This window comes from Ambystoma mexicanum, chromosome 7q (assembly GCF_040938575.1).
Source record: "Ambystoma mexicanum isolate Mex_15411 chromosome 7q, UKY_AmexF1_1, whole genome shotgun sequence".
NCBI classification, from domain to species: Eukaryota; Metazoa; Chordata; class Amphibia; order Caudata; family Ambystomatidae; genus Ambystoma; species Ambystoma mexicanum.
The window spans coordinates 14,420,806-14,442,857 of NC_090941.1; the positions used below are offsets into that span (position 1 = coordinate 14,420,806).

At 43.9% G+C, this 22,052-nt stretch overlaps 1 protein-coding gene across 8 annotated transcripts in view; it reads left to right on the forward strand.

Moving 5' to 3' along the window:
• DMD (dystrophin) overlaps positions 1–22,052 on the forward strand; it is a 7,616,828-nt gene that overhangs the window by 2,409,944 nt on the left and 5,184,832 nt on the right. For all 8 annotated transcript variants that reach the window (XM_069639082.1, XM_069639084.1, XM_069639079.1 and 5 more), the window contains 2 exons: positions 8,001–8,242; positions 21,433–21,613. In XM_069639082.1, coding sequence (XP_069495183.1) covers positions 8,001–8,242; positions 21,433–21,613 — 423 coding nt within the window. The remainder of the gene's footprint in view (positions 1–8,000; positions 8,243–21,432; positions 21,614–22,052) is intronic.

Here is a 22,052-nt window from a genome sequence, read left to right on the forward strand (position 1 = left end):
AGCGATCTTCTTTTTGGCCACAAAGCCGACGATTCCTTGGAAAAATTCGAGAAATCAAAACGCGATGACAAATCTTTGGGCCTAGTGGCGCAGCTGGCCAAACCTGCCTTTAGCCTTGCCTTTATGGTATGGAGCTACATGAGTTATCCTCCTTATGGCAGAGGAACGCAGTTCCCAGCAGCCAGGCAAGGGCAGAAGCATTTCTGGTGCCCCGGAAGGGGCAGAAGGTCTTCTAGAGGCCAAGAGGCAGCGTCAGAGGCAGAGGCGACACAGCCTCTGAAGCCGATTTGATTGCCCCTCACTTAACGCACCGGTTGGAAGATGGTTGACGGAGCACTTGCTCCAATGGCAGAGAATGACTTCTGATGCCTGGGCTTTACAGCTCATTCAAGGGGGTTATTGTCTGCCGTTTCTAAGAAAAACACCGGACAGACCACCCCCCCCTCCAATCCAACCGGGACAGGAGCTCCAGGAAGAACTGAGAGCCCTGTTGCTAAAGGGTGCCGTGGATGAGGTACTTCCTGAACAGAGAGGATGGGGTTGGTATTCCCGTTATTTCCTAGTGCCCAAGAAAGGAGGAGGTCTCTGTCCCATTCTGGACCTCAGGGCCTTGAACAAGATTTTAAGGAAAGACATGTTCAGAATGGTGACGTTAGGAGAAATTCTCCACACTCTCGAACTTCAGGACTGGCTGATGTCCATAGACCTACATGACACCTATTTCCATGTGCCAATCCATTGACAGCACAGGAGGTTCCCTTTGGTCTTACCTGCACCCCAAGGGTCTTCACCAAGCTCATGGCGGTAGTTGCGGCTCACCTCAGGACAGCCAGAGTCCACCTATTCCCATATCTGGATGACTTGCTGATCTGAGGGAAGTCTGTAGAGCAGATCCTGTTCCATCTCCAGGACACCTGCTCACTGTTGCACAGGATGGGCTTCTCCTTAAACTTAAAGAAGTCCCACATGACACTGATCCAATGGCTCGAGTTCATTGGTGCAGTCCTAGATATTTGAGTGGGAATGGCCTTCCCTCCCGAGGAGAGAGTAGTCCAATTGATACAGCTTTTGCATTTATTCCAGAACAATGCCACTCTATCAGAGGCTTCCTTCTTCCGTCTTCTAGGTCGCATGCCTTCCTGCATTTTTCTAGTGCCAGAGGCCAAGTTGCTTATGAGATCCCTGCAATAGTTACTGAGAGATCAATGGTCTCAGTACTTCGACACTCTTTTGGATCCCCTCAAAGTTTCCACATCATTGGTCAACAACCTGTCCTGGGCCGCAGCAGTCTTTTTGGCGGGGGAATCCTTCTGGCCTCCTTGGCCTCAGACCTGAGGGGTCACAGATGTGTCCTTGAAGGATTGGGGTGCTCACTGTAAGGATTTTCAGGTGAGTGGCCTCAGGTCAACAGAAGCTAGGTGGCACATAAACAGGCTAAAGTTACATGCTATCAAGCTAGCCCTGAAAGCATTTGCCATGTCTCTGCAGGGAAAACATGTCCTCGTTCTTACGGACAACATGATGGTGATGCACTACCTCAACAAGCAAGGTGGGCTGCACTCTCACCCCCTCTGCACGTAGGTGATGATGCTTTGGTTCTGGTTTCTGGATAACAGAAAAGCGGTCTCAACAGTTCATCTGGCCGGCACAGAGAACAACTTGGTGGATGCTCTGAGCAGGCAGAGCATGGTCTCACACAAGTGGGAAGTGTGCCAGGAAGTCCTAGAGGAGGTCTTCTCTCTCTGGGGTACTCCAGCAGTAGATTTGGTTGCACCGGTGTCAAACCCGAAATGCGAACTGTTCTGCTTGAGGAAATTCCCAGCGAAGCGTGCACTGCGGCACGTGTTTCTGGTGGATTGGACCTTACCTCTCCTGTACTCATTCCCTCCGATTCCTGTATTTCCATGGGTTCTCCGGAGGTTGAAGAGTTTTTGAGCGACCATGATCTTGATCATGTGGACCTAGCGAGGAGTACATGATACTCCGACCTCTTGGATCTGTCCATCTGTCCACCTCACTGGTTGCCTCTGTGCCCGGATCTCCTAAACCAGTCGGAAGGCCGGACACTCCATTCGACCCCAGAATCCCTCAACCTACAAGCGAGGCTCTTGAGAGGATGAGATATGATGACTGGGACCTCTCTGAGGAAGTACTTGAGGTTTTGCTTGCTGCACGCACACAATCTACAAGATCTTTATACGCGTGCAGATGGAGAATATGTGTGACGTGCTGCAGGGAATGTGAGATTGATCCCATCTCTTGCCCCACGACTACAGTGATGGAGTTCCTTCTGTCACTGGCCTCTGCAGGCCTTTAGGTAGCCACAGTCAAAGGATATTTGGCGGCCTTGTCTGTGTTTTAGAGATCCCTGGATCAAGGTTCATTTTTCACGATCCCGGTAATGGCATACTTCCTAAAAGGCCTTGATAGGGATATTAATCTGGTTCTTACATTTCTGATGGTGGCTCCTTTTGAACCTATGCACTTTTGTCCATTATGGCTTCTGTCATTGAAAACAGTCTTCTTGGTGGCTGTTACATCTGCTAGGTGGGTGAGTGAGCTACAGGTCTTGTGCTGTAAGCCACCCTTCTTGTGCTTTTTCTGGGAGAATCTTTGACTCAGGGTGAGGCCTGGTTTCCTCCCCAAGGTCGTGTCAGAATTCCACTTGTCACAGTCCGTCGACCTTACGGTCTTCTATCCTCCTCCTCACCCTTCTAAGCAGAAGTAACGATTCCATCGTCTTGACCCTAAGAGGGCGTTGAGTTTCTATGCTGCCAGACAGCTGATTTTAGGAGAGCTGACCAGCTCTTTGTGGCCTTTTCCTTAGCAAGTAAGGGCCTGCCCATAACAAAGCAGACTTTATCCTGTTGGATACACAGGTCGGAAGTCCCGGTAAGTCCTCATTCCCCCCGACCGGACACGGACCCGGGTTTGGAGGCAGCCATGGCGCAAATAGAGCCATGGCTGCCTCCAAACTCGGAATGAGGGCCAATGACTTGGAGATGGTCCTCTGTGTCCCGTTCTCTGTGTTCCTGCCACATTCTTAAAACAAGCATGTTTCTATTTGCTCTTGTTCTCTCTGTTTTCCTATGCAATGTGTGGTGCTCTGGAAAAAAGCGGAACTGAGGTCAGGGTGTAGTGACTCACTACTTATACGATGCCTGACGTCATATCCGGAGCCGAGGACCAGACGTCAAGCAAGATGGATCGATGGTTGACGGTCAGGTCGAGGTCCACTATGCACTCTATCGAAAAAATGTCTGAAGCAGCGAAGCTGGAGGGAATATGTATCAAATGAGGAACATGGGGTAGAGGAATCCATAGAAAGAACATTATAGTAAGTTAATTTCTCCTTCCAGTGTGACCCCATTACCTGCACCTTGCCTTTCAATCAAAGGGGTCATATTAAATTGAGGTCTGGATGGTGGGGTTGATGGGAGAAACGTACTGTTTCAAATTAAGTCATTCCTGTGGACCCTGTATGGTATTGTGAATTGTTCAATCGAAATTAAATCTGTTGTAAGATGTGATTGCATGTTTCAAAATGTTATCTGTGTTGTTTGAAGAATAGACTTATTGTTGTGACATTGAGTGTTGCCACAGCATTGGGGGATGATGTTAGTCTGTTTGTCAAACCTTGATTAAATAAATAAATAAATCTATATTATTACTGCGTGCCTGGTTCCTAGTCCATTGGTGACACAGGGTATTTGTTGGGATTGAGTGCCAGACAGTTTGGAGGCCTCACCAAACTGCATCTGAAATAAAAGTTCTTTAGTGTGCGCTACTTTGCTTGAGGGGAAAGGAACTCCCTGAGTTGAGTGTGTCCACATAACAAACTGCAATAAAAATGGGTGCTCGTCCCGGGATTGGTAAAGTGTCTTCACCCATGACAGTGCAGTAGCAGCAGACTTTTCATTTGGGTGTAATTGCATTGCAGTGGATGGAAAGTTATGTTGCATTGTGAAGGTGCCATTCAAACCTGTACCCTGGGTTTCAGGGTCGTGTATAGATAAAACAGTGTTGATTTTGAATTGTCATTGTGAGTGGCAACTAAACAAAGATGAGGGTTGAAAGTTTGGCCTGGAGTGGAAAATAAAAAAAGATCAGGGTTGAAATGTTGGCCTTGCATAGAGAGTATATCAGGTGCAAAACACATTTCAGAATGAGCACCATAGAAATCAATATGGCCAGGAAGCACCCCCTATTCAAATTGTTTATTAAAGGTGAATGGGTAAAACAAGAGCATGACATGTGGCAAGCTAGAATGATATAGGAGGTGACCTCTGCAAATGTTGATATGTGGCATTATAATGGGCTGTTACATCAGGCCCTGACCAACTTTTACATGACACAGACAAGCCAAGATGAGCAAATTAAAATGGCTCACCTCACAGCATATATCTAGTTCCATATGATGAACATAGAAGAAAGATAACAAGATAGTGAAGCTTCTTTACAAAACCAGTCTCAGCTTTTGAATCAAGCCCAGAGAGAGTTGAAATAATTAGAAGAAAAAGCACAACAGAGCCAAAATTCAGAGTAAAATTTAGAAAATATATTTCAGCAGCTGAAATATAAGTTAGCGATACAAACAGCAAGTGAATGTAGAGCGAGAGGTTCCATTTTCTGCACTGCAGGCAGAGTATCAAGAATGTGTTGAAAAGCTGAACGCAGGTCAACACAAATTAAGTGAGCAAGTTGTTCACAATAGACCCTGGGTAGAGGATATTTTCACATTTCAAGCACAGATTAAACAACTGAAAGTTGAAAGCAGCATTTAGTCATTAGGGATGTCAATTCTCAAGAAGAATTTGATTAGATGCTCCAGAATTGGAACACTTTGAAACAGCAGAGAGAGCAGTTGAGGGAAGAAAATAGCAAATTGAGTGCCCTGTTTCAGCAATTCCGTCATTTAAGGGCAGACATGGAAAAAAGTGAGTCATGTTCTCAGGAACTGACTGACACGAGACTAGAAAATGAAAAGTTAAGGGAACATGTGAGGCAAGCAGAGGTTGTCATAGAGCAGGTAACACAGGTCAAAATTTCACAAGGGGAGGAGATTAGTCTCCTGAAAAAGAAGAGGGCTGAATATGCACAGACAATATAGCCTCACAGAAGGAAAATTAGTCCTGTTGTGAGAAGAACAAGGAACTCAGAGACTGAGTATTGGCACAAAATAAAGTGATAGAAGCTACTTAAGCACTGGGTGTCAGAGTTGAAAACTCAGGCCTCTGTATATCAGCAAGAGATAGGGGGTGAGGAAAACAAATATGAGAGGTTGGAAATGAAATTACCAAATACTATAGGCTTTGAGGCAACCCAACCAGTCAGGGTATGGAAAGGCACCCTCTGATCACAGCGTGATGATCTTGCTACCATGGACCTCAAGCCAACTCACCACCTCCTATGTACAGGGTGCAGGTAACTTCATACCTGCCAGTTTTCAAGAAGAGGGAACCATGAGACAGCTAGACCCAACCAGACAAAGTCCAACTGAACCAGAATGTCAGTCCATATCACATATTGGTGAATATTCATCTCTCCAAGGAAAGGCGGCCGGAGCAGTGGGCTCTGGGAAATTAAACATACTGATGCATGTACTTCTGACCAGGAGGGCTCCTATGGTGAAAAGATCAGAGATTTAGACTGGCAGAAACTGAAGTTACAAAGGGACCACCTGGCCCGCTTTGCAGACAGAGAAGAAACGGAGCAAATGCCTCAAAAGAGTATTTTAAAAACGTTCACACTTTCAGGGTGGTGGGCGGAATTCCCTTCCATTCCCAGAAGGAGGTATGAGGAAGATGAGTACTTCACTGTGCAAAAAGGCGAGTACAAGGGAAATGACCCTGATTGCCCAGAGGACCACAGGGGAGAAGAGACCGGACCCCGTCATTCTGGGAGGGATTCCCAGTCTCCTTGAGGTATGGAGAACCTAGAGGGCAGGGAGTGGACCACCAACATTAGCACCTCTGAGTCCGAAAGTCTGCCAAACAGAAAAGAGGTCTTGTGAAAGACCCAATACGGCAGATAAAGGCCATACAGAGTTTTATGACTCCCTAGCATAAGAACGCCAAATACTTAGTATGGGAGCATCTAGAACTTTATGACCAAATGATGACTTCATTTGGTATCAAGAATGATACAAAATCCATGGAGTTTGTCAAATGGACATTCTCCCTGGAATACTCCAGTTTCTTTGCAGGGCTGGAGGACCAAGATCACCAAAGATATTTCACCTATAAGGAGGCTATCTTAAAACATTTCTCCATTCACAGGAACCCTTAGAAGGCCTGCAAAGCGGCCTACAACCTGCAGTGTGTGGAAGACCAAGCGGCTAGAGAGTTTGTGCAAGAGCTGAAGCAGGCATTTGCACAGACCTCTAGGCAGGTGAACACCAATAGCCGGGAGTTCATCAACACTTGCTTCCATGCGCTCCTGAAATGCGATAGGACCCAACTGGTAAGGGTGTGTGACTGGTGTGTTGTCTGTAGCTGGCTCTCTGTTCTTTGATAATAATCAGATCGTAACCAGATCATTATTTGTTCTTTCTTGTGTTTGCTTACATCATGTTTAAGCTGTTATCTTTCTATTTTTGTGTTCCAGATTTCCTCATGGCCTTTCTTTCCCTTGTTTTTAGGTGTGTTGATGTTTGTGTGATTATTGTAAGGAAGGGAAAAGTGTTGTTCTGAAATCCCCAGTAATGTATGCTCTGATGGGATTCCAGAGTCTTACCTGGGGTTTCTGCTGTAAACGGGTGGAGGGGCTCCTGTGTGGCAGCTGTGCACGAGGTCCGTCCTGTATTAAACTTCTCTTTCACCCTCCATACTTGTCTCCCGCACCTTTACTGCATAGCTCTTCTTAGAAACCTTTGACATAGCCTTTCCTTACATTGTACATTGGGTTTTGTAAGAGTTCCACTTCCAACAAGTAAGCTTTGCATCCAAATACAGATCTGCAAGGTACAAAGAATTGGCAATAATTGGCCAAAAGGAGTATTAGTACCTGGTGAGGGGAGTGTGGAGGCCTCCAGACAGTAATCCTGCTGCCCCGAGCCTCCTCAGGGCTAGCATCTCCCCTCACCGAGGAATGAGGTAAGTGGCTCCCCTCCCCTCAACCACCCCCCTTTACCTAATATTTCCCTCCCTCCCCAACCCACTTAATCCATTCCTGATAGGGAGCGGACGTTCCGGGTACACATCTGTCCCTGGCGCGTCTGCTCCCGATCTGCGCCACACGCCATGGAAAGGGAGAGGAGACTACACGTAGGCCCTTCTCTCCTTTCCATGGCGGCCATTTTTTTTCAATATTGTTTAATGGCCACCATGGAAAGGGAGAAGGGACTATGTGTAGTTAATCCTGCTAATCTTTGCTTCCATTATTCCTAGCACTATTATAGACCAAGAAATAGCTACTACCTATATAGAAAATACACTTTTGTTTTTATTTAAAGAAGGCGGCTGTCGTCTTGGCATGATTTTCCGTTGTTAATAATGGGTAGCAACCATAGTGTGAGACCATGTTTTCCGAGCTTCCTGAAATGCATAGCTAGCATTGCTCAACATCTGCTTTTACATTATGTATATGTCCTAGATTTGTTTTAGGTTGATAATTCTACCGCGCATTTTTTTTGTCTTCACTGCAACGTGAACAGAAGTGTCACAATATTGTTGAAAGCATAGGAGGCGCATTTCCCATCCCGTTTTTTTTACGCTCACCCTGTTAGTTATTTGGAAATTCACTCCTAAACAACCCGTCGGTGTAATTTTTCATTCTGCCACAGAAACTCAAAACAAACCCACAATTCTGAGACTCGTGTGACAATCATCCCCATAGCAACGGCCAGAAATCATCTGTGCCGTCAATTATTGGCTGCCTCATTAGCAGATTGACTCGAGAACGTTGTTGCTTTTCTTAGTCTATTGAGTGAAAGTGAAGTTGTGTATCCTATTGTCTTTCTTTTTAATGCTATATTTTGAATTGTACGTATTTTTCTCTAGATGGTCTGAACGCTGACAGCATCCATCAGGCCTCTGAGCAGTTAAACAGCCGGTGGATTGAATTCTGTCAGTTAGCGAGTGAAAGATTGACTTGGCTCGAGTACCAAAATAACATCATTGCATTCTACTCCGCGCTACAACAATTGGAGCAGACAGCAATTACTGCCGAGAACTGGCTGAAAGTACAACCAACACCAGCCGCCGAAGCAAATGCCGTAAAAACACAGCTGGAGAAGTGCAAGGTATGATTGGGAGGAGGGACAAGCTGGAAGCTGGGATCAGGGCGGAGTGGGCCTGCTGCCAATGTCCCCGTCCAATAGGTATTTGCTTTCAAATGTCTTAGATTGTCCGTTCATGAAGCTGTCATTTTCAAACACCGCCTGGAACACCTGCAATGTGACGATTCTTTAAAATGATGCACTAGCGAGTAATAACACAAACAGCATAGTAAATATAGGGAAGGTTGTCATAGCTGCTATCATAAAAAATACATTGATATATTGCACTCGGCAGTTTTGCGAAAATAGTATGAGTTTATATAAAAAAAAAACATATGGCACTCGTAGTGAACATTATTTATTCCGATTGCCCGTCTCCTTTTCAAAATAAAAGAGGGCAGCTGTATTTTCCGGAGTTGCTGTGCACCCTTTGTTTCTGTTTATTGAAGCAACATGTGTTGTACATTTGCATATGACGTCAGCCCTTTCACCAACAATGCTGCCAAAGTAAAGCTTGGCAGGACCCTTCTGAAGATGCTAATGTTCAGCGTGTATAGTATCCCGATTCTGAAACAGTGTCCTAAAAAGAAGTGTCTTTTTTTTAAAAACACCTCTGCTAAGTAAATGAACCCCTTCGATTCCCTTACGCCAGGGTTTTAAATTTAATCAAACTTGAAAACATAATTTTCTACAAATAATGCATATTATTGTAATTTATTTGGATGCTTTAATTGATTGTCTTTTTGCATGTTGAAGAATCATGGTGGGACAAAGGCGTTCCTTCACTTCATAATTGGGAGTGGAGTATATTGAAGAAGCCCAGCCTTTACGTCGTTAGGTAAATAAACCGACTGTTATATCATTGTATAACAGCGCCACAGGGAGTGACGTGGCAGAACCTCATTGGTTGAAAGCTGGGCTCTGTTTACTGTTGGAGGTGGGAGTTTCAGCCATACCATGTCCCTACCCCTGGCCTACCTATGTGCTGCATCCCTCACTCTGCTCACCATTCTCCACTGCTCACCTCGCCTCGCTGCTGCCACCGGCCGCACTGCTCCATAGGAGTCCACTTGTAGTATGACCCTGGATTCTGAACATTACATACACAGTATTTATACAGGATAACACACCGCCTTTGGACGTTAACATGCCACATTGTATTGCAGAACTTTCCAAAGCACTTGTGACGGGACATAATAGTTATTTTATATCTTGCATCATTGGTTAGCATGACCTTGACCCCTAGCAGCCCTGCCGACTTTGGCCTACTGGCTCTCTGAGCTGATCCAGAGCTACTTGTAGAAAATCCAATGTCAGCCGAACAGTCTGAACACCCAAGCCTGGGCTACAAATCCACCCAATGGGCAACCCGAACGGCCACCCCCGCTGTCCTCGCCTGCTTGACCTATTGGACACGAGTGGACCCGTCACCCACAATGCGGGTAGCAAATTTATGGATCATGTTAGTTCAACATTTTTGTTCACGGTCTGAACATTTTATATAATTCATTGTGTATGTCCCGTCCACAGCGCCGTCCATAAAATGCAACTTTAAATACACACATATCACTATTCAGTAACCACGCTAACACATAAAAAAGTGTCTTGGACGGGTGGGACACATTCCAGGATCCAGGAGGACATGGAACAATGGCAGGAAAGCAAGTGGAGGATTCCTGGGCCGGACCCACTTATATACATTTTCCCCTACCGGATGCAGGTAATGTTACCCCACGTTGCCGTGCCCCTTCGCTTCTTGTCCCCATGGAACTTCACCTGAGAGATGAGGCCCCCACCATGGCCCACAAGGCAGCAACTAATGGCGCCACTCCTGCAGGGCCATGACGGCACCTCCTTTCTCGATGCATCCTCTGTCCCACGCAGCCTTCATGCCTGGGTCCTTCCTCTTCCTGACCAATGGCCCACCTTTTCCTGTCCAATGGCCCACATCTTCCAATGCTCTCATCGCCGGCTTCATTGACAAGCCAACAAGGAACACTGCAGCATGCCTCTCCCCCCACTATTAGTAACCCACGGGTTTCCATGACACACACAGACTGGGTCCCCAATAGCTCTATAGTCCTCCCCCTTGTACCTCACCAGGACGCAGTGGCCTATACCCATTGTTACTGCCACGTGTCCGACTACTACACGCATTTGTATCCTGTCAGGAAGTGGAGGAGGGCTATCAAGCTGAATTGGGACACGTGTTAACAAAACTGAAAGGACGTTGGCTGTAAGCAATGTCTGCATGTCTAGCACAGTTTATTTGTTTTCCTGAGTTAGAGTTTGAGGAAGAAACAAGGTTCGCTGACCTGTCTGTGCCTTCTGATCTTGAGTAGATTTTGAACAGGGTGGTGGTGAATAAACACCAATGGCATCTATCCTGAAGATGTTGTGCCTTTGAATTCTATGAAGTCTACATGGTATGGAGAAACCTCCCCAATTAAAGAATTGCTACAAATATACTCTGTGTTCAATAAGTCAGTCACAGACTGGCTGGCTCGTTTGGATAGGTTAATGTAATGTGCTATGTCAAGTTCATTGGATTCATGTCACGCACCTCTTCCATTTTTTTCATAATCATAAATATTAAGACTGCACTCGCGAGTGCTTTTGTTGTACAATAACGAGAATCATCTGAAGTGGACACGTGGTTCTTTGCCCCTAAAATACGAAGGCATCAAACATATTCAAAGGGCAGTTTTTATTTTTATTTGTATCCAGGGCCACATTTCTTGTTTTCTTTTGAACTGTAATGGAAGGGAATCCGTGTACCAGCACTAAAGAAGTCATGTTGTACCTTTCCATTGGCTCGTGTTCTGAAACAATCTCCACCTCTTCTCACACCAGAGGTGGTTCTATGGCAACACTAAACTAGACAACTGTCTTTGGCGTCAAGTTACGTCGGTATCAGACAGGCCCTACAAGCTACAAATCTGACGCCATTGTCATATCTTTAATGCGTCACTTTGTGACTAGGAATAGTAGTCGTCTGGAAAAAAATATATACTGAAACGAGGTCAAGTTCCTCATGATAACCTAACTGCCTTGACTTCAAAGTTGGTTTCGTTCAAAAACAACAAATGTGTAACTTATAAAGTGCCCACAAAAAACACAGTTTGAAGACATCACAAGATAATGGGCATACGTTTTTTGAAGAAAATAAGTGTCATTGTTAATACTGGAAATATGCTAGTCCTCTTCGAAGGTAACCAAGAAACTAATCAAAACATTTATCATTCAATCGAAATATATTTGAGCTCACACGCAAATTATGGCTCACAATAAACGCCATTGCCAGGTTTAGTTGCAAGAAGAGAGACATTGACAAGGAAAGATCTCTCATAGCCAATTGGACAGGATTTTTTCAGGCTAAGCATTGACAGAATTTGCTAGCTCTAGCAATACACCAAAATTAGAGTATCATAAGATCAGACCACTTTTTTCAGTTAAAACAAGGCACACAGCCCGAGCTCACATGATGATAGGAGGTAACAAGTGGATACAGATACATAAGAAGAGAAATGGCGAAAGCATCCAAGGCTGTTCACACCAATAAAGTAAGATATAGAAATAAAACTCAATCTTAGATGTTTTTGACATGCATCCAAATGTAGTTGAATTTGTGCTTAGTGTATTTATATGAATGCAAATACTTTGATTTGCTGAGTCCCCTCATTCAATCGAACACATTTCCATCTGCAAGTTAAAATCTGCTTTACACACCCATGAGGTGATTCTTTTTTTAATTGAATTGGCATTTAGAAATTCCAATACAATATAAGTAAACAGAAAAAAAAGAAATGATTCAAAGGACTCAGATGGAAGACAGCGTCAAATCCAGTTTTGCAATGAAACAAGTTTTAATTAATCATGCCCTTGTATGACACGTGTTTCGGCTATATCCACTTGCCTTTTTCAAATCAGGGCCTTATTGCTGTGTAATCTCAAGTTTTTGTATCAAATCAGGTTCTCAAATAGATGAGTTTAATCCCATCCTCGCTCTGCTCCCGAGGCTGGGATTGAACCCATCTATTTGAGAACCTCATTTGATACAAAGACTTGAGATTATATAGTTATAAGGCCCTGATTTGAAAAAGGCTAGTGGATCATCTCTCTCTGTTTTTGGAGAGTGGACAGGGCTATGTCTTGATCAAATTGAACCTCCTTCCCATTTATTTAAGAGGGACCAGACCTTCTGGATGGTCTCAAGATGTTTCCTTTCTGAGAATACAAGGACATTGCTACCAATACATCTCTTGGTTTAGTACCTGGGCCCAATCTAATGGGGCATGTGCGACGAAAGCCTGTCTGTAAGGATTACTGCTGAGGCCATGTCCTCCAAGAGGTAATTGCAGACAAGGACTTAAAGATGCCATCCAAAATATATTCAAAGACTTCTGGTACATTTTTCAAGCAAAAAGTCGACTGCCTCGAGCGATTTTCCAAATCTTCAAGATCATTATTCTAAATATGTGCTTGAGTAGTTCCCCCAAGTATGCAGTAATAAAATCGTGGCATAAATGTTGCCTTTACAAAAAATTGCGGCAAAACTGCTGTGGTTTGACCTGGTAAAGGTGTACCCCATTATACCATTTAAGGGGAGCTGGGGTTGCGGGGGTGTCCCCTGCTCCCCTTAAATAGTATAATGGGTCTGGGGGTTGTGGAGGTGTACTTCGCATTCTTTACATGGATGGCGGTGCTGCAATTTTTTGTGTAAACTGCCTTTTTTGCAGCATTTTAACACATGGAACCCTTCCCCCATTCCGTTCACACCTCCTTCATGATGCCTTGTATAGCCCTTTCGCTGGTATCCATCCTTTGCATTTCCCCTTTAATTTCAGCCATTAACAGCTTCAGATCAGCTGAAACGTCACCAAAAGCTTTTCCTGTAAAGAGGACATACATTGCAGGAGGTCTTCATTGGTTATAGCCGTGCTCCCCTGGGAATGGCTCTGCTGTTCTGGCACTACCATTACCTCGGTTTGTTTACCCTCAACAGGATCTTCTCCCCAGGTCCAACAACGACACAAGCTCACATTATGTGATGGGGGCTGGGATCCTGGGCAGACCAGGGCCTCCTTCCCCCTCATCTTTGCCATCTGGAGGACCCCCACAAACCGGATTGAGGGAAATACGACCTCTCTTTGTCCACACAGGTACATTTTACTCCTTCAGGCCACAGAGAGATATTGTGTGCAAGTTTCAGCTGTGTTTCCCCTGGCCTGAGACTCCTCTACATACTGCACAGTCAATCCCCTTCCCATACCAGGGATAGGTAAAAGTGGTAGACACATGTTCAGATATAAGGCCTCCATTTCAGCTGACTCCACACGGGCACCATGAAGGAGAGCTATTGGCTTTCACCCACACCCTACAGTGGATGCTTCTCCTGCTGACTGTTCGGGCTCCTCGGAATAGATCCTCCTAGCACCAGCAGCAAGTGGGCCATCCAAGGCACAGATTGCCATACCGCCACTTTGGCCCCACCAACTATGGCAGAAAGTAGGTGGGGCGAGGGTCAACTGCGAACAGCGCCAGAGGGCTCCAATGATGTTTGGCCTCTTTTTCTTATTGGCAGCACAGTCTCCTTTTGTGGTGGGAGTCAGGCTGTCCTATGGGGGCATCGGAGCACATCCTGGGAACACCATACAGTGCTTCCCCAGTGCCGTGTCGGCTGCACTATGAACTTGGAGAGGGTCTACAAAGCCCCACTCGTCCCACTTCCCCTTTCAAATTTTGTTCATAGTGGGATTGGGAGGCTCTCACAGTGAAGCTCAGATATTAATGTCTCCCCTTCACCAGGCACCATCTGGAATCCTCAAGGTGATGCTTTTAGAATCAAGTAAGTTTCTGACGAAGAAACTGCTTGCATTATTAGAGCTATTTGCAATATTTGGAAATATAGTAAAGATTCTGTCATGGTAAAGAAGCACTAGAAATCATGTGACCTTTGTTTGCAACATGCCTGCATTTTTCTAGTACATGTCTGCATTTTGCCAGATAACCATTATGTGTCCGCTTCAGAGTCCTCACTACTTCCTAAATGTCACTGTTGAGAAATAACAGACAAGATATTTTTGTAGAGCGAATCTCAGATTTAGCTTAAGAAACACTAAAGCAATTTGTACAGATCAGTTGAGGTGTCTGTTCAAATAAGCCGCTCAAGCTGACACAATTCACCATGAATGGATCCCTAAACTTGTATAGTGAGTCAGTGGTTGACACTTTGCTCAGATGTGACGAAAGGAAGTTTATAGTGTGATTCTCATTGCACAATAAGCAAAATGAAGTGTTAAGATTTGATTAATAAAAATAGGGTGTGCTGACACATTCCAAGAACATTCACATTAGCTTGAGGCACTGCTCTGGACGCCATTTCCACCTGATTGATAATATTAGCATTTGGGTCAAAGGAGCTGATGGTTATCATTGAGGACAGTTCGGTTCTGACTGTATCACAGTAGTACTGAGTCCATCCTCTCCGAGAAATGGTGCAGAATAAAAGCCTTTAAGACAAAAGGCATGAGCACAGGTTGCTTAAATTACATTGCCTTTCTACCAGAGGACACAAACTAAGCTGTTATTGCTCAGCATTCTAAGGCGACATGCCAACATTGGGAATTCACAATACACAAGGACGCATTTTTGTGAAAGAATACATTTGTCATTAAAGCATCTCCCCATATTCTAACTTGAACTGCACTCCCCATATTCTAACTTGAACCGCACTTCTTTACTCTTGCTTTGGAAGGGAAACCATTTTCTAACAAGCATTTCCCTCTTTGGTCTGGAACCAGTCATTTATTATATGTGTTGGCTGAAAAATGTGCTCTCAGACACTTCCCACTTCTCATGTCCATGATGTTATGAGTGAAGATCGTGAGATTCCAGAGTGTGACCATTCTCAGGCCAGGTAACTTAAGACAGCTATTCCAAAATACACGGCATTAAACATAAAATGAGGCTATGCCATCTCCATTAACGCCATTAACTTTTAGCCAAGCAATTATAATTCGCAGAAGCAAAGGCATGAAAAATGACTGCTCTGCAGTACCTTGTATTTCATGTCCTAAATGGGCATGCAGGAATGTAATGAAGGGCTTTGCTAGATTCATTTAAGTACGTGTGAGTAGTCTGAGAAAAATACCTTTCTGGCAAACCAAGACCTCTTGTAGGTATGATTTAAGCAGCTCTTTTGGTGACAAATACAAGTGTACTCTGGGTTGGGAAGTTTATGACCCTAAGATTTGTGGCTTCATTTCCATTTCTTCGGACTTCCATGCTGAAGTGAGGAATGGTCTTAAAGTTAATTAAAGTATAATTAACGGCCTTTTGAGAGGAGTTCACATCTTCATGTTAGGCACTTATGTATCCAGCTAGACCTTGGACTGCGCAGCACTGTAAAGGACTTTTTAAAAAAGGGGCAATCTGTGGAAATTTGGAATACACATTTTGCTCAAACCATTTACAATTAAATGGTAGCATTTCTGCAAGTGATATAATTTTTAAAAGAGCCTTTGCTTGGGCAGATTGTGCAGTTTCTCAACAATACCCCACATTCACAGTAGAGCTACAGTAGCATCCTCCTGTATGTTTTTCACCACTTTCACTGGCAGACGTAGATGGGTTACCAGTCAAATGGTCGACACGATTTGGTCGAATGCCAAATGGTCGAATTTTTTTTTTTTTTTTTTGTACCCATTTTTTGGTTTTTTTTGGGGGGGTCCCCCCCCAACCCCCTTTTTTTTCTTTCCCCACACGAAAACCCACAAAACACATATATATATAAAAAAAATAAATAATTCGACCATTTGGCATTCGACCAAATTGCAGTCGACCAAATTGCAGTCGACCAGTTGACTGGACACCACGTAGATGCACAAACCGCAAAGACGCCCACCCGCAAGTCGAGCGAGACACGACAGTGGAATTAAAAGCAACCAAATGACACTCTGATTCTCCACTGCCAGTGGTGCTTACACTTGTAAGATGAGCATGGCATGATGTCAGTGAGACATAGAGCAGATATGTCTATTGCAAATGATTGATACAGGTATTCTCTGTAGATGGTGGTGGTATGGAATCAACATGAATAAAATCCCAGCAGTACCAGAACAGGATTTGCCACTTGTGGCTCTCTAGATGTTTTGTGCTACATCTCCCATGGTCCCTCACCATTAACTCTGCTGGCTAGGAACGATGTGAGTTGTTCTCCCAAACATCCAGAGAGCCAAAGGTTTCAGACCACTGCCCTAGAACTGTTATATCATGTAGTGACTTTTCTTGGGGACTTTAAACTACCTCCAGCTTCATTGACCTTCCTAATTCAATTCTTTTAGCAACACAATGTCAGACGAGCACAGTGGAGATGAGTCAAAGACATTGTGTGGTGAGCTGCCATTGAGGTTTATGGGAAAGTTCATAATGACTTATTTCTCTCTTTTGTGCTTTCACAAAATGTAATCATTAATAGTGTTTATTTAATGGAGTCTTGTAATGGGCACCACCCGTAATGGGTATTGCTTGGCTAGAGTTTGTGGTTGCATGCACATTATAAATCCGGCCCATACCAGTTTTCAAATGAGCACAATCCGAAGACAAGCAAGTCACAGTGCTTCACTGATTCAACAGACACAGTAAGTGGGACAATGGAAAATATGATACAGATATTTGAAATGCCAATGCATTCATTTATATTACACACGCAAACGAAATGTGTGCATCCCCACCGCAAAAAAAGGGAACATTTGTTTTCCCCGATGAGACTGTGCAAGTACAACATCATTTCCACATGTGCAAACTGGCTCCGTGCAAGCACAGGGCACCATAATTCAGCCTTAAACATTGCATAAAGGTCAACCATGACAACATTCGTTCTTACATATCACAGGACAGGGTCTGTATTCCAGACATTGGAGAACATATCTCATTTGAAGGTGGCTCATGGCAGAGATAGCAGAAACCAGAATCCTTTTTCTGTTATAACGGGTGGCTTCACTAAACAGTAAATATGCCACCACGCCTGAATTCTTGAATACTGCCAGCATGCAGTCTACTTGTAGCTCTTTAAGATTGGGTTCTACCCAGTCTTTTCTGGCCAATTCTGCAATTAGTTTGCTCCTGCATCTCTCCTGCCAGTAGCAGAACTAAACCAACATAAAACGACTTGAATGTGCACTGGAAGCTTCATGAACCTTGAGTTCAGGTCTTATTCAACCAAAATCTCCAACTTAAAACAGAACATTCCAGCTTAAACATGGAATATCAGTTTCTGGTTGATGACCTTCTTGTTCATTTATTTAGTTCTGCTTTGTTTCCTGGTTTCCTTAGGCGTGATAACATGAGCCTTCAGAGTTGGTTCATCAACTTTCTGTGGTTCATTTGTTGAACAATAGAGCTGTACCCTCCTCGTATTTGCGAATGATCTTTAGTTTGACCTTCCCGCCACTTAGTGGAAGTCGTTTGGAGTTTGGATTGTGAGGAACGGATCCCATGGTGCATGAATTTCCTGAAGATTTGTTCTGCTGACATCCATACAGCGGCACTCTTAGTTGAAGGTCACTTCTCATCGTGAGTGACGACTGATACTGCAGAAAGGAAAAGGGACATAGTGATTCATGAGCTCATAGGGCTAGAAGGAAAAGCCACAACCAGAGTGTTGAATTCATTCCAGGGACACGTTTAACCTATGGGCCACATTACGAGTCCGGCGGTAGCCGTGCCGGAAAAACCGACTGGCTGCCGCTGGACCGGTAATACCATTGCACCTCTGTGATTGCTGGAATCACCAGGGCATTACAACCCCGGTGACCCGGTAATTCTGGAGGTGGAATTCTGTAAATTCCATTCCCATGGAGTCCCATAGGACACCATGGGAATGGGGACCATGGAAACACTGGTTCCGTCTATGACAGAGCCAGTGTTTACATGTCCGCCTGCAGGCGGGTGATAGTAATCCTTCCAGGTCAGACCGGGCGGGAGTAACACCTCCCACCTGCAGGACTCTGAATCAGCCGGTCCGAAAACAACGGTGGAAGCGGGTTTACCGCCACCGTTCTTTCACTTGTAGTTGTAGGGCAGGGAAATCGTATGCCTTACAGAAGAGGGCTGGTGGATTCTTTACTAGTCTTTGCTCAGCCCCAAACCCCTACAGACAGTCATCGCCCCAAATTGGAAACACTAAAGTATGCCTAGCAGTTCTGCTGCCCAATATCATACACTGATTCACCGACCTTCTCACCCTACAGAAACCATGCAGATGGCAGTGGTGCATGGTATAAAACCAAGTTGCATATCATAACATGCACCTGATGTAAATATTGAACTTCCTGGCTGGTGGCTTTGTGATAAGCTGAACCCAAGTTTTGGCACATTCTCCACTGTCCCCAACCTTCTTACTTTTGGGGTGAGTCGGAAAAGACACAATCCTATGCAGAAGAGGTCTGCACATTGCCATTAAGCATTTTGATAATCACGTCTCATCTTTATATTTCTCATGTACGTTACAGGAAGATCCTCAATAATAATCATTGGCAAAGCCAACAGGGCTTGGCAGTTGTTTATTACATTTGTATAGCTATGAATGCAGTCAAACGTGCATCCTGAAATACCCAGTCATTTAATGAACACTTACAAAAGCCAAAACTATTGTGGGTCATGTCCAGCTAGTACGGTAAATCATGGTCTACGTTTGAGGGGGATCAAAGCACTGGGAAGAGATGCTAGTGTAATAATGTGGCTGGGAGAATTGCAGGGGTGACAACCAATAGTAGCCATCCAGGGAGTAGACTTCACTGGGAGAACGAGTTTTAGGGGGGGGGTAGGTGGAGGGGTTGGGAGGAGAGTTATTGTCTTTGTTCTTGGAGGGAATTTGGTAATTTTCTCCATAGAAACAGATGTGCCTTTGCTTAAACTGCGAGTAAAAAGAAATGCATTATTGTAACTTGAACATTGACTGTTAAAATGCAAACGAAATAAACAAAAAAACAGTCAATGAGTGCATACAAACATAACACATGAAAAGCTCTGTGTTCATATATTACAAGTGACATGGTTCTGACAGCTACAAACACTGAGCAGTTACACAGATAATGGGGCCTGCGGTTCTGATCCTCCCACATGCCCAGGTTGCTTCTCAATATATTGAACATGCACATCTGGCAAAGTATAAAAGATGCTCAACTTTTAAACCTAAAAATGCTGTATTTAAGTATTTTCTGTAGTGTACAAACCTAGTGAGTGATTTCTGAGAGATCATATTCAGGCACTCAAATGGACTTGTGGTCTGAAGTCTGACTAGCAATCATGGAGAAATTGGTTATTTTCACTGTAAGGCTAATACCTCCCCCCATTCCCCCAACTGTGAATTGGCATGGGAATTCATAAGGAGAAATCCAGGATATTGATTGAGATGTGGCCTCCTCTCATCCCGTCTCCCGGGCATGTTTGTATTTGTGTTACTGCGGTCGATGTCATGTATTGGTGTCATGCCACTGTTTGAATGTTCTCACAGATGGGCTTCTAACTTTGGCAGTCATTCTTGACTACGTGGGTGGTTTAGTGACAGTGGATCCCACACTCTGTAACTTACTTCCACGGGATAACATGTAAATAGAATACATTATCTTGTGTGCCTGTGTCTCCTGGGCTATTCCTGGAGTGTCTTATATATATCGCCTTAGGAGATCATGGGTGGGGCCATTTCTAGAGACATCAATTCAAAGATTAAAGACGTTCCTCATAAGCAGTCTTTGGGAATCTTGTACATAAAGTCTGGTCCTTCATCCAGGAAGTTCTTGTTGTGGTCTTGGTGATCAGCATTTTACCAGCAGGGAGACATAGGATTTTGTATGATTTTGTATTGCGATCCGTAATGGTTGGGTGGACAGTATGTAGAGTCCTAAACAGTAGTGTCCGATATTCTGTGGCAGGAGGATGGATTTGCCCTTGCTTACCCCAGAGCATTGTATTTGTTAACAATCTTCATGACGGGGTAGAATGTATATATATGTGAGGTAAAGATGTCTAAGAACTACCTTTCAGTGATGGTCAGTACATTGAAGATGTAGGTTTCAAGGTGAGACTGTATATTGACAGTGTTTTCATGCCTGTGATGGCATACATTATAGCCAATTTAAGGTGCGTGGGTGGGGGGGGGCTTCAGAGATATTGTTTAGATCCAGAGCTGATGTGTCATATGAGTCGATTAGGTGTCATGGTGTGTATCCTATTGTGTAAGACAGCTCAAGTTGTTGCTGAATGCTCTGGCAAGGCTTGGCGGAATTGGTTAAGAAGAACAGGGCTAGCTTCATTTAAGGGTAATATTGCAAATATAGATTTACAAATGTGTTTATATTAAATATTAAAATAAAAGGAAAGGTAATGTTGTACTAAAGATGTCATGTCCAGGTTTTGCCCACAGTTGTAGGGTGGGGATGAGAAATAGCATTACTCATAATATGGTGGTATGAAGAATTGTGTTTGTGTTGCTTTGTTGGGACACCATCATACTTAGAGTGAGGAGACATTCAGCGGTTTAATCGTTAGTGATCACGAGTGCCAGTTTTTATGTTTGGAGAATTTTCTTTAAGTTATTGGAGAAAGACACTGTGTAATATGTGGATATTTATGATTGATATTGTATACATTAGCAACGTGCTTATATCTATAAAGTATCATCATTTTATGTGAGATACCATGTTCATGATTAATGTAATGATCAATTAATGAAATTGACTATCTATGTTTTATATGTTTTGTATGTGTGTATAAGGTATAATTAAACCAATGCACAATAAATAAAAAAACAATGCACAATAAATACAAAAATAAAAAAGAATTGCACCTGGCTGACTGGTTGAGGCAAAAGGCAGCTCGGATTTAATGTTAGAATCCAGTCAAAACAGGAAGATATCTTGCTATGGTGCCTGCTTAGCTCTTTGCCCCTATTGCATGTTGTCTGTCATGTTATGTGCAACACATTCCATATGACTTGCCTAACATTTTGAATGGGTGGTTTTAATTTCCATAAGATACACCATATAACTATAGAGCCTGTGTTGATTAGGAATGTAATACTGAACATGGTTTAATTTTACTGGCAGCTGTGGTAAACGGGTTGACCAAAAACAAACTATGGTGGGCACATGGACAATGTTCATTTGCTGCTGGTGTGTCAGTTTCTAATGCAATCTTCTTTTCTAACATAGGACGAAATAACTCGGCTGACAGCCCTTCAGCCTCAAATTGAACATTTAAAAGTTCAGGCTGCTGCACTAAAAGCTAGAGAACAAGGGCCGATGTTCCTGGAAGCCGATGTCACAGCATCTACCAATCACTTCAGCCAAGTTCTCAATGACCTGCGCTCCAGAAGAAAACAGCTAGAGACAAGTAAGTGTGCGAAGAACAAACACTCACATTGTATTGGTTTCACATGAAATCACGCGTGTCCGCTATTCCCCACCGGTCATGCACCATCCATGATAACAGAATGTGAAATAAATATTGCAGTTCTCCTTTCTAAATTGGTTATTATAACAAGAAAACAAAATACAATAAAAAACACATGAAACTCAACATTGAACATGTGCATTTCAACACCGAAAAGCTTTACAGGCACCATCATATGGCATATTTGAAGGTTAGGGGTGTCTACACAAGCTCTGACCCCTACACACAGTGCGTCACCTTGCAACTGAACTGTACGCAATCTACGTGATTACCCATCTTCAGCCGAGTCACTCGAATAACAAAGCGCACAGTGCCGGTCATGACGGTGGCTTCTGGTTTTCACTGGATCCTAGCCAGCAAGGAGAGGAGAGGGGAATAC